The 12,360-nt window shown below is 42.0% G+C and overlaps 1 protein-coding gene across 3 annotated transcripts in view; it reads left to right on the top strand.

Moving 5' to 3' along the window:
- The window catches only part of SCAMP5 (secretory carrier membrane protein 5), a 63,183-nt gene that overhangs the window by 45,283 nt on the left and 5,540 nt on the right, over positions 1-12,360 (top strand). For 2 of the 3 annotated variants that reach the window (XM_072628356.1, XM_072628355.1), the window contains 4 exons: positions 3,342-3,470; positions 9,755-9,911; positions 10,943-11,044; positions 12,099-12,216. In XM_072628356.1, the coding sequence (XP_072484457.1) occupies positions 3,342-3,470; positions 9,755-9,911; positions 10,943-11,044; positions 12,099-12,216 (506 nt within the window). The remainder of the gene's footprint in view (positions 1-3,341; positions 3,471-9,754; positions 9,912-10,942; positions 11,045-12,098; positions 12,217-12,360) is intronic. The other variant, XM_072628357.1, reaches the window with a different exon arrangement.

Raw genomic sequence — 12,360 nt, 5'->3', positions numbered from 1 at the left:
AATTAAGGTTAAATGACTTGCTCAATAAGTCACTTTTAGGCATGGGTAATAAGGGACAGAACAGAGATCTGAAACCAGAACTGATGCAGCCAAAATTAGAAGAAAAGTAGGAAATTGGTAGGAAAATTATACATTGAATTTCTCTGATAAAGGCCTCATTTCTCAAATATATAGAAAATGGAGTCAAATGTATAAAAATAAGAGCCATTCCCCACTTGATAAATGGTCAAAGGATATGATCAGGCAGTTTTCAGAAGAAGAAACCAAAGCTATCAATAGTCATGAAAAAATGCTCTAAATCACTATTGATTAGAAAAATGCAAATTAAAATAACTCTGAGGTATCATCTTATACCTGTCAGATTGGCTAGCAGGAAAACAAAGAAAAATGTCAAATACTGGAAGGGATGTGGAACAATAAGTGTACTAATGCACTATTGGTGGTATTGTGAACTAGTCCAGCTATTCTGGAGAAAAATTTGGAACCACACCCAAGGGGTTTTAAAACTGTGACTATCCAGCAATACCACTAGTAAGTCTGTATTCATCTCAAATACGCAAAAGCAAATGGAAAAGGATATATATATATATATATATGTACATATATATATGCACGCACACATATACATACATACATATAAATACATACCTATATATGTAAAATTTATAGCAGCTCTTTTTTTTTGTGGTGTCAAAGAATTGGAAATTGAAAGGATTGGCTAATTGGGGAATGGCTAAACAAGTCATAAGATGTGATTGTGATGAAATATTATTGTGCTGTAAGAAATGACAAGCAGGATAATTTCAGAAAAAACTTGGAAAGACATAAATTCATACAAAATGAAGTGAGCAGAACCAGGAGAACATTGTACACAATAACATTAATATTGTAACAGTGATCAGCTGTGAAAGACTTAGCTACTCTGATTATGACAATTCCAAAGGAACCATGAGGTTCCATATTATCCACCTCCAGAGAGAAGTGATAAACTTTGAGTGCAGACTGAAGTATACTTTTTCACTTTCTTTTTCTTCTTTTTTTTTTTTTTGCAACATGGTTAATATGGAAATATGTTTTGCATGTCACGTATAATGGGTATCATATTACATAGCTTCTCAGTGGGTGGGGAGGGGCTGGATGGAGGGAGAGAATTTAGAACTCAAAATTAAAAATAAATAAATGTCAAAAAATAAATTGATAAATGAAACAATAAAAAAAATTAACTTTCTCTCAGAAAAGAAAAGAAAAATGTACCCTTTGGTCTTGTCTATTTAGACTGCCTGGCTGTGTGGTGAATGCTTTGCTCCCTCATTTATTATTCTGAGCCTCCAGTTTCCTGGACTAAAGGCAGTGGAGCATGGTGCATACAGAGCTGGTCTGGGAGCCAGGGAGAGCTGGGTTCAAGTCCTGCCTCTGCCATACTAGTGTTGTGACCTAAGAGAACTCAACCTTCGAAAGCCCTTGGCAACTGTCTAAGACTGTAATTTATGCAGAGGAGATGCCAACCAGCATTGGAAGTGTGGATGCCTCTCCTGGTGCTCCTTAATGAATTACAGATCAAGACCCCTCACTATCCCTATGGACCTTTGGCTCAGATCTCTCCAGTGAAGGAAAAGGGGTGGGATTAAGGACACTGTAGATTTTAAAAATCGCTGACTTGGAAGATACTTCTTGGTCCACCTCTTACCTCAACAAGGATGCCCTCCTCGAAGGCTTCCAAGGCAGGAAACATACTGCCTCCAAAATCCTCTTCACTTCTGAATAGCTGTAATGGTTAGGAAGTTTTTAGTTATATTGAGCCTACATCTGCCTCCCTATAACTTCAGTTCTTTGTTCCTCCTTCTTCTGAGGCTGAGAAAAACAAGTAATTTCTCATTAAATATAAGTTTCCTGGGAGCCAGATTTCTGTGATGCCCTGCTGTCCATGTGACTTGATTTGGCTGCTATCAGATTGGTCTCACCAGCTCTGAACTCTGATCTCATTTCCTTGGTGGAGAAAGAGTGGGCACTCTCCCGGCATTAACATTCCTGCCCTACTGTAGAGGTCTTTCCATCCTGACTCAATGCAAATACTAAGGTCCCCATGGCACAAGGGGTTGGGCCATAAGGTGGTTGAGTTGAGGATGACCCTAGCTAGAGAAGGGGCCAGCTGTATTCCTCTCTCGCTTTCTGTCCCCCATTGCTCTCAAGCTTTTACATGGTCTGTTGGAAAGATGTTCAGGGTGTCAGAATTTAATCTCTAATCTAGCTATGTTATCATGGACAAGTCTCTTAGCTTTAGTTTCCTCATCTTTAAAATGGGAATAACAGTGTCTGTGCTTTCGATTTCACAGTGTTGTGAGACTCAGCTGAGACTGCATATAAGTATACTACATAAATGTTAATTCTCATTAGTGGTATTCTTATTTATTTTCCTCTTAACTTCCTTCAAGTGCGGAGAGGGAGGAAGAAGATAAAAAACGTTAGCTGGTACTGAAGATATTGTTCAGTCATGTCAGTAGTGTCCTACCCTTTGTGACCCCATTTGGGATTTTCTTGGCAAAGATACGGGAGTGGTTTTCCATTTCCTTCTCCAACTCATTTTGCAAATGAGGAAACTGAGGCAAACAAGGTGAAGTGACTTTCTCAGGGTCACGCAGTAAGTGTCCGAAGCCAGATTTGAACTCAGGGAGATGAATCTGCCTGATTTCAGACCCAGCACTCTGTCCACTGTGCTACCTAGCTGCTCACTGATGATGATAAATATTCAATAAGACAAAATGCTTGATGAAAGAATAAATATATGTTAACAGCAAGTAAATAAAGAATAAATCCCGATGCCCCTAGGGAAGAATACTTTCTCTTTCCTCCTGTTATCTTGTATTTATTTATGTATCAACCCTCCCCCAGAAGGTCGTTGTGGGCTGGGACTCCCAGCGGCTTAGTGCAGTGCCTTGCATATAACAGGAGCATAATAAATGCTTGTTGAATTGAATTGGTCCATAATATGCAGTTAAGTGGTGTATTGGATACTGCTTGGCCTGGAGTCAGGAAGACTTCATGTGGAATCAAGTTTCAGATACTAGCCCTGTGATCTTGGGCAAGTCACCTAACATCTGTTTGTCCATTTCCTCATCTGTAAAATGGGGGTAATAATAGTAACTACCTCTCAGAGTTGTTGTGAGGATCAAATGAGATGTTGTAAAATGCTGGCACATTATAGGTGCTCTATAAATGCTAGCTGTCTTTACTGTGACAGTAAAGATAGCTAGCATTTATATTGTGCTTCAAGATTGCAAAGTGCGTTACATATACTGTCTCATTTGATCATGACCTTGACTTGATTTATGTTTCTGCTGCAGAGAAAGTGAACAATTTCCCTCCCCTGCCCAAGTTCATCCCTCTGAAGCCATGTTTCTATCAAGACTTCGAGGCGGAGATCCCCCCTCAGCACCTCACCATGACCAAGCGCCTCTATTATCTCTGGATGTGTAAGTATCAGCAGGTGGGGATGGACTTGGGACAATAGGAGTGGGGGGAGAAGGGGAGGAGATTGTGAGCATTGAGGGGGTGGGCCCTCTTACTCGCCCCAGGACACAGGTTTGCCTTTGAGGTCTTTTAGGCTTCCACCCCCTAATTTGCTTATATTCTGGTCTCTGCAAAGTATCACATAAGTGAATGTAACTCACCTAGCTTCCCAACTCCAGCCCATGCCTCACATCCTATCTAGCTATCCACCAGGAAACTCTGGGCTTACCTGGGCATCTTACCATCTGCCCCACCTGAAATGACCCCTCTCTAGACCTGACTTGTAGATATTAGGCTCCTTCATCCTGGAGGATTCAGTCCTCTCAGCTTTGGACCTCTGGGACTGAGTCAGGTAGTATGCTCCACTTTCTGTCCAGCTACCCTCCAGGAAAACCCAGGCCTACCCAGGATTCTTGCCATCTCCCCTGCTGCCATGTGTACACCCCCTTTACTTGGCCTCCTAAATTTTACCTTTTACTCTGAGAATAGTAAACAAATTAAGATTATCTTTGCTATGGAAAGGGTATAGAATGCTCTATTAGAATGTTAGCCCCTTGTAAATAGGAACTTACTTTGTGTTTTCTGTTCCTACCTGCCCTGGTAACCTGTAGAGTAACACTCCCTGGGGCCATTTTTTTCTACCTTACCTTTGTTCCTCACTAGATTTCCCTTTCCATGCCTTTGTTTCCTCTTTCCATGCTTCAGATTTTCCTTTGGACCAGAAGGCAGAGGCTAGACCTGTTTACTTTTCTCTCTGAGCAGTTGGTGAGGAGAAGGAGGAGGAGGAGGAGGTTTCTAGCCCCTCTCCTCTCCCTTTGGGTCTCCCTTTTCTCCTATGTAGTTTTTCCCTCTCTATCTTATCTTCTTTTTCACTCCCTTTCTAACAGTGGCATCCTCTTAGGGAAGCCCTGAGACCTGCCTCAGACTTTAGAGGTCAGATCCCTTGAATGAGTGTAGAATTGAGGAGTTAACCACTGTACACTACAGAGAAAGTCACTATTCTGGGTGTCCAGTCTGAGAAATGATTGTTTTCTGGGTAGTCTATCCCTAGCCGTAGGCCATACTTTGTATGTGCCTCTTCCAGCCATGCTTTTGACCAATCTACTGCTGTTCACTTTAGGGAACTGGGGGTGGGGTGTGAAACCAGGAATGGAAACACTCCTGAGTCTCTCCCAGCTTGGAACTGATGCTGGATTCCCCACCTCTTCCCCAGCTGTGGGCTTTGCTGGGTCTGCCTGTCATCTCAAAGCAGGTTTGCAGATGGCTGCTTGCCATGGTACTGTAGAAGAAACCTGCTTCACTCAGCATCTTGGATGAAGTCTGTCAGAGACACTTTATTCAGATTATAAGCAAGTTACAGTAGGGTTGGTTGAGGCCATCTCTAGATTCTAAAGGAAGGATGGTGCAGAAGAGGACCTGGAATCAGAGAGAGAGAGAGAGAGAGAGAGAGAGAGCACAAACCTTGGGACTCTTTGAACCTGTTCATGGACTAAGGTTCACCTGTTCTTTTTCTTTAATGGACACTTTACTCCACACAACTGTCTGTGATTTTAGAGGATCCCTGACATTTTTGTACACGCAACAAATAGGAAAAGACTGATTCTTAAAAGAAAGTTTTTCCCACCCCTCTATCCCAGTCACTATGAATTCAAAGATTCCTAGTGAGATTGAAACATATTACACATTTGCATGTCTTCTGAAATGGTCGGAGGAATTTTCCTTAAAAGGGGAAAGAGAGCCTTTGTGGTAACATCATTAAAAGGTTCAGCCAGGCCTCTGTTTAAAAGTTACACCCTCACCTCTCATAGATGAATTGGGACAAGACTCCTTCAATTAGGTTTGATCATAGGTTTTTGAAATAGTCAACTTGTGATTATTTAAAGAGATTTAGAAAAAAAAAACAGTTTATGCATAATAACTTCACCTCGATGTCTTCCTGACCTTCTTAGAGATCAACATCCATCTGAAAAAGGTTGAAAAATGTGATGTACATTTTTAGCACTTCCAGTAGATAACTGCTCACCATTTTTGTCTTGCATGGAAAACTGCTGATTTATTAGCACATAAACCCTTTTCCAGGATCAAGGTGAAATCATAGGCAGTAGATAAGTCAGATTTATGTCCCCAAGGGATTCTATCTCATCCCTAAAATTCCAGTGCTTACAATTAAAGCAGTGTGTAATTACGTTAAAGCTAACTTTGATTCTAGCAGGTCTTGGGATTGATTTCTAGGTGCAGGATAATACATAACAGTCATGGAAAAGAATCTATCTTTTGTACTCATAAACTTCATAAAAGACCTTTATAAAAGCTTCTAGCTCTTTCTGAGTCTTTCTAATGCCACCTCACATTCATATATAACGTACCACATCCTTCTTATAACATATTACAAACCAAATATCAATTATTAAATTAAAGATCATAAATGCAAAACAACTGTGACAAGTGAAAAACCCAAGAGACAGAGTTTCTAGGTAATTAATAATCAATTTATTAATTGGGCTAGCTGATAATCAGCAAGTTGATAGTCAGTGGTTTCTTTCGGTAACCAAAATGGAGACACTGCATGCCTCAAATATTTTTTTGAAAGGGGATGCCTCTGCCAGGAGATATCAACACTGATTAGTGGACATTTAAATGAGGAGGTGGGCTAGAAGTCTTCAGCTTCTCCTGCTGAAAATGTGGCTTAATTTTGAGACTCAGCCACCTCCAGCAATCTGGAGAGAAGAGTCCATCTCCATCCAGACCACTCTGATTAATTTTCTCCTTGAGCTGGGTCACCCCAAACTCCAATGGAGAAGGGCAAGGACATAGGCTCATTGCCCTAGGGCAAGAATTCACCTAGATTAGATTCTATGTACACTTTAAAAAGAAGTAAGGTCTTCTAGTTGGGTGCACCTACCCCAAGAATGAGGAGGAGCATGTTCCCTGAAGATTAGGACAATCTCGTCTATCTGCCTTATCCCTGAATGAGGAAATAAAAAAGAAAAAGCCTTAATCCTAATTTAATAATTGGTTGTTAATATAATAGCAAACTAATAACTTCTCTCACAATGCTATTATGAGATTTTATGAAGAAAGTGATTATAGGAGAAAATTAATATGAATATGCTACAGCTGTAGGGTTCTGATTTCTGGAGGACAAATCACTAATTCCAACACTGACAATGCCTACTGTCTAGACAATCTCTTCCACATTTTGTCTCCATTCTTAATATTTTAAGTTCTTGTGACATGTACTGTTTTCAATTCTTGCTCGTATTTTGTTCTCAGAGGTGGCCCTGCCTATTTATTAAAGCCAAAGAAAAAGTATTAGAAGATTTGGATAAATTTAGGAGCAAATAACACCTTAATAAGATGATGTAGCATTTATTAATAACTGACTGTATGCCAGGCACCGTGCTAAGTGACTCCAATACCTTTGTATATTTTGGATAGTTTTCTCTATAAAAGGAAGTTGTTCAATTAGACAGGTTCATATCCAGATGTTTAAATTTGCAAAATCTATAGATCTTTTTAGTCACAGTAGGGAACTTCAAAATCCAAAAAACAATTTTCTAACTATCTTGTTTATCATTTTAATAAAAATACTTAAGAGTACCAGTGAATTTCTGTTAAAACTTAGGGGCATTTTTGACCTGAATTTCTATTTTCAAGCTTGAATATTCATGAAAACATTTCTGTCCTCCTGGAAACTATTAGCAGGTATTCTTGTACACTTACTCAAAAGCTGGTAGGATTTCCAGTTTCACAAGATGTCTTGAACTCTTTCCCAAAAACATTGTCTTTTGACATAGTGGGTTATATACATTTAAATACGTAGATAACCTTTTCCTGGTGTTCCTCAGAAAAATGCAGGTTCTCCTATATGATAGCTTTAATTGCAGAATTTAGACTTATAGCAGCTGAAAGATTAGAACTAAGTTGTCTCCCCTTTTCTCTGGCCTTGGTCTACAGGAAACTGATTGGGGGAGGGGAGAAGGGTGAGGACTTTAGTAGTTCAGGTGAGAGGTGTTGGGAGCCTGAACTAGGGTGGGGACCATATGAGTAGGTGGAAGGGGACTGATAAGATTGGTGCCATGGAAGAACAAATAAAGCTGGTTAACTGATTGGATGAGGAAGTGAGGGAGGGTTCACTCCAAGGTCGCTAACCTGATTGATAAGAAAGGTGGTGGCCATATGTGGAGAGCTATTCTACCTTGGGGTAATTGGAAGTGATTTAGACTTACCAACACAAACCCAATTTAGCAAAGAGATATCTAGATCTTGGGGGCTTCCATTATAGAGCCTCAGGGCCTAGATTTAATGTCTGCAAATATAACTGTTCTATCTACTAAAACCTGGCAAAGTCCATAGTTCCTGTCTAGCCACCTGTTCAGGAAAGCATTGGGGTCCTCCTGACCCAGTAGAATTCTTGATGGCATTGAAGTGGCTCTGGCTTTGTAAGATACAGCTTGGACTCCTTCTTCCTTCCTTCCGTTCCTTGTCATCTTTATCAAGTACCCATTGTGTGCCTAACTCTGGACATGGGTCCAAATCTCAACTTGAATATGTTTCAAGTGTGACCATGAACAAGTCACTATACCTCTTGCAATTTCTTTATATCTAAACTGGGGAGGAGAATTCCTAGGCTACTGATCTCACAGGAGTGTGGTGAGGAAAGCACTTTGTAAACCTTCCAGTGACATTGAAATATGAGCTATTACTATCATTAAGCATTGAGGAAGGGGGACAGAAAAAGCAAAGGGAGAAGACCCATTCTGTTTTTTAACCAATACCAAATTGTTTTGATGTTTTCTGTTTTGTATCATCATTTGAGATCTGGTACTTCTGGTCCCCTTTCCTTCCCACTTTTTTTTTCATTATTCTCCTTGAAATTCTTGACCTTTTGTTCCTCAAGATGGATTTTGATGTTATTTTATTTATCTCTGAAGTAGTTCGATTGAATCAATATTCAGTTAAATGTTGGTGCAGTGGAATGCTGGCACAAGATTCAGAAAACTTGGTGGTTTACCCATTTTACTGACTGTGTGTAGTTGGGCAAACTACTCAATTGAATGAGAATATTAATACCTTCTCTTTCCTACCTCATGGGGATGTTGGGAAGGTCAAATGAGATCTGGTGTCTTTTTGCTCTTTGAAAACTAGAAAGGGTAATATAAATAATAAATACCATTGTTTTCATCATTAATTAAACCAGGATGGCCAGTAGATTTTTTATTTAAGTAACAGATCTACTGCATGCCTCTTGTGTTTTTGGTGAGTGCTAGGCTCTCCTTTGGGAGGGACAGGGAATTCACAGTCTGGTTGGAGAAATCAAGGTTAAATGACAATGTAAGAGATTCTTCATTTGGTTCTTTCTACCTTTTATTTAAGGGCCATTTTCCAGAAGGCTTTGAGTAGAGCATCTGTCCTTGCTTTGCCTCATGATACCCTGGTGGATGCAAAAGCACTGGTTTGACAAGCAGGAGTCCTGGGTTCCCATCCTGGCTGTCACTAACATGGACAAGTCATTTCCCTTCTCTGGTTCTGTTTCCTTATCTGTGAAATGAGAGGGTTAGACTAGTTGGTTCTTTAAGTGCCATTCTACCTCCAATATTTTATATCTAAACCTTTCTCTCCACCCCCTATTCTCTCATCTGATTCCAGTGTCCCCCCATGGGTCCCTGTTGGCATGTAGAGCTGATCTTGGGACTGGGAATGAGGTGAAGGCACTTAATTTGAAGTGTAGTGAGATCCTATCTCATTTCAGTATGGGGAGCTTATTGTCTTTGGGAAATATCAGAGATCTTACACCCCAGCTGTGCACAAGATCTCTAAGGAAATTAAACAGTGATGCCTGTGGGCATCAAAGAGTGAGCCTGATAAACTGTGACTTGTATCTGCTTCTCTTTCTGGTTAGATACTCCCTGGGGTGGAAGAGATTGAGGGGGTTATTGCATCATGGCTCTGGAGTAAGCTGGGAGTGGTATAGGAGGAGTAGTAGCTAGGAACAGTTGCGCTGGTCCTTGGTCACTTCTAGGCCCCAGAGTTTGGGGGACTGTGAGCTAGATTTTCTGGGCTCGGGAGTTTTTGCCTGGTTGATCCTCGAGGTGCAGACCCTGCTTCCCCATCCTCCCAGGGCTGGGGAATGATGGATGCCCTGAGGTCTCAGCTTTCTTCTTACGATTTCTGTGTGTGTGTGTGTGTGTGTGTGTGTGTGTGTGTGTGTGCATGCGTGTATTCTTCTGCATGAGTGTGTTTGCAGTAAACAGCATCACATTGGCCATGAACCTGGTGGGCTGCTTGGCGTGGCTGATTGGAGGCGGTGGAGCTGTTAACTTTGGACTGGCCTTTCTCTGGTTCATTCTCTTTACCCCCTGCTCCTATGTCTGCTGGTTTCGGCCTATTTACAAAGCCTTCAAGTAAGTGGTCACTGCTGAGTCCAACCTTTCCCTCTCCCATCTCAGCCCCCCATCCCTGTCTTTCCTGTCCCCCCCTCCATCTGTATTTCTTTTCCTTGCCCTCTTTTTGCCCCTCCTTCTGTTTCTCTCTCTTTTCTCCAGGACTGCCCCTTCAGAGAGCTTGGGATCTCTTGCCCCAGATATTTAGACAAGGGCTAATGATTCCTTGACAGGTTCTTCTGAGGCAGGCAGATAGGTATTACAGCCAGAGAGAGGCCCTGAACAAAGAGCCCCGCTCCAGCAGAGGCAGTTGGGTGATTCAGAACTCCCTTTGAAATGCTGGGAATGTTCTAGTTTTGCCCAAGGCTTCCTATCCCTGTCTAGGCCCATATAGTCTCTTCGGTCTCTGGTCTGGGGAAAGAGTTTGATGACTTTTCCCATCTCCTAGTTTCAGATCATTTAGAAGGGTTCACTGAAAAACATCTAACCCTCATTTTCAATGTAGACAAGAAAACAGACCTAGAGTGGTCAGAGATTTGCCCAAGGTCACAAAGGTAATGAGTAACATGAGCAGAATTCAAACCCAGGTCTTCTGGCTCCCTTTCTGTTTTTTTTCAGGCTGCCTTTGATACCTCTGGCACCTAAGGGCCACTATGAATACAAGAGCCCTGAGCAAAGACCTAACCCTCTGTAGACTCATAAAATCATTCCCACTGGTTTTTGGTTGACATAAGGGGCTCCTGGGGGGAGTCACAATAGCTACCTACTCCTAAATTCTCCTTCCATCCCACCCACTGTGGCATCATGTAAAGAAAAGAGTTTATGCTCCCATCAGAAGCCCTGGCACCCAAAGAGCTGGCATGGCCCACTGGATGAGATTTGTCCCACCTGTCCCTAAGGGGGTTATAACTGTCTTTAGTTTATTCCAAACTTGCTGGGGTTGCAAGAGGTGGAAAGTCCTTAGAACAAGGAAGCTTCTGTACACTTCCCAACTCTTCCCTGCCAGTAGTGAATCTACTGGATGACCCCAGCTTTACCTTCTCCTCTTGCAGATCGGACAGCTCTTTTAACTTCATGGCCTTCTTCTTCACCTTCTTGGCTCAACTGGTCATCAGCATCATCCAGTCTGTGGGGATTCCTGGCTGGGGAGTCTGGTATGGAGGGAAGGGCTGGGGAAGCAGGGGTTGCTAACTGGGAGGGGGTGGGGATGATATGGTCTGTGCTGGGAGGGCAAGGAGCCCCTCAGGCACATGGAGGCTTAGCCCAGGGCAGGGCAGTCCTTCAAAGGAGGGAGACAGAACCAAGCAAATTTGGGAAATCAACTAAAATTTGGGGTAGTGGATAAGTCACGATCAGAATAATATTCCCTAGTTTTGTTTAGCCAGGGAAAAATTTGGGGCTTGAGATAGATTGATGAAGCCCATAAGTTTTGGTCTGAGAAGACTGAAACACCCAAGTCCCCTGGAAAGAGGGAGGTACTTTGGAACAACTTGGGAAGAAAATAGAGGAAAATCAATCCATTTTCTTGTTGAAAATTTGCTGCATGTAATCAATAGTTTTGCTATGTTTCATATTTAATACCTTAGAAGGAAAAATATCACTAGTAAAGACATTCCCTCATACAATCTCTATTCACCTTGCACTGAACACCAGCGTTCCCTGGTATTTTCTTTGGGAAATGCTGGGTGAGAACAAAGAAGAGACTAATGGGGAGAGTTTAGAAAAAGAGTATCTAGTAGTGACTGCTAGAGGAGAGGAATACTCATTGTGGATAGAAACCTGCATTGTGTGGTACTGGGATGTCCCATCTTTGTATCAATGATGTGGGTTTTTTTCTAGTAATAACGGGAAAAAAAATAGGAGTGTGTTCCTTCCCAGGACCAATGGAACAGAATTTCTTTCACTGATTATGGGTGGTCCTGCCCAGTGCCATTGGAGTGAGATCCCTCGTGGTTCCACTGGTGTAGTTTTTCCTAGTGCTAATGGGGCAGGATTCCTCCCTCTGACTATGGTGCCATCACTCCTTGTTCCAATGATATAGTTCTTCACTATGCCAGTGGAGCAGGTTCTTCTCTGTGGCAGTGGTTTGAATCTTCCGGTGCCATTTGAAAGGAGGTCCTTATTGGTGCAGTCTCTCCCTGTGCAAATGAGATGGTCTGGTCTTGTGACAATGGACTGGGTCTTTAACTGAGGTTCCAAATCTTACAGTGGCTGGATTGCAACCATCACTTTCTTTGGGACCAATGTGGGAGCTGCAGTGGTGATGCTTATCCCCACCATCATGTTCTCACTTATGGCTGTCTTTTCCTTCATCGCCCTCAGCATGGTACGTAGTCCTCTGGGGCAGCTGGGGTAATAAAGGCTGGATGGAGCTGGAAAGATATCCTGTCTCTATATGAAAATCCTGAAACCTCTGTGTCCTAAGGGGACCTCGGCTGGCTAGGTCACTGAGAGCCAAGGTTGTATCTAT

Source organism: Notamacropus eugenii, chromosome 1, assembly GCF_028372415.1.
Source record: "Notamacropus eugenii isolate mMacEug1 chromosome 1, mMacEug1.pri_v2, whole genome shotgun sequence".
NCBI classification, from domain to species: Eukaryota; Metazoa; Chordata; class Mammalia; order Diprotodontia; family Macropodidae; genus Notamacropus; species Notamacropus eugenii.
The sequence above is the reverse complement of the archived record's forward strand: the minus strand, read 5'-3'. Positions and strand labels throughout refer to the sequence as shown.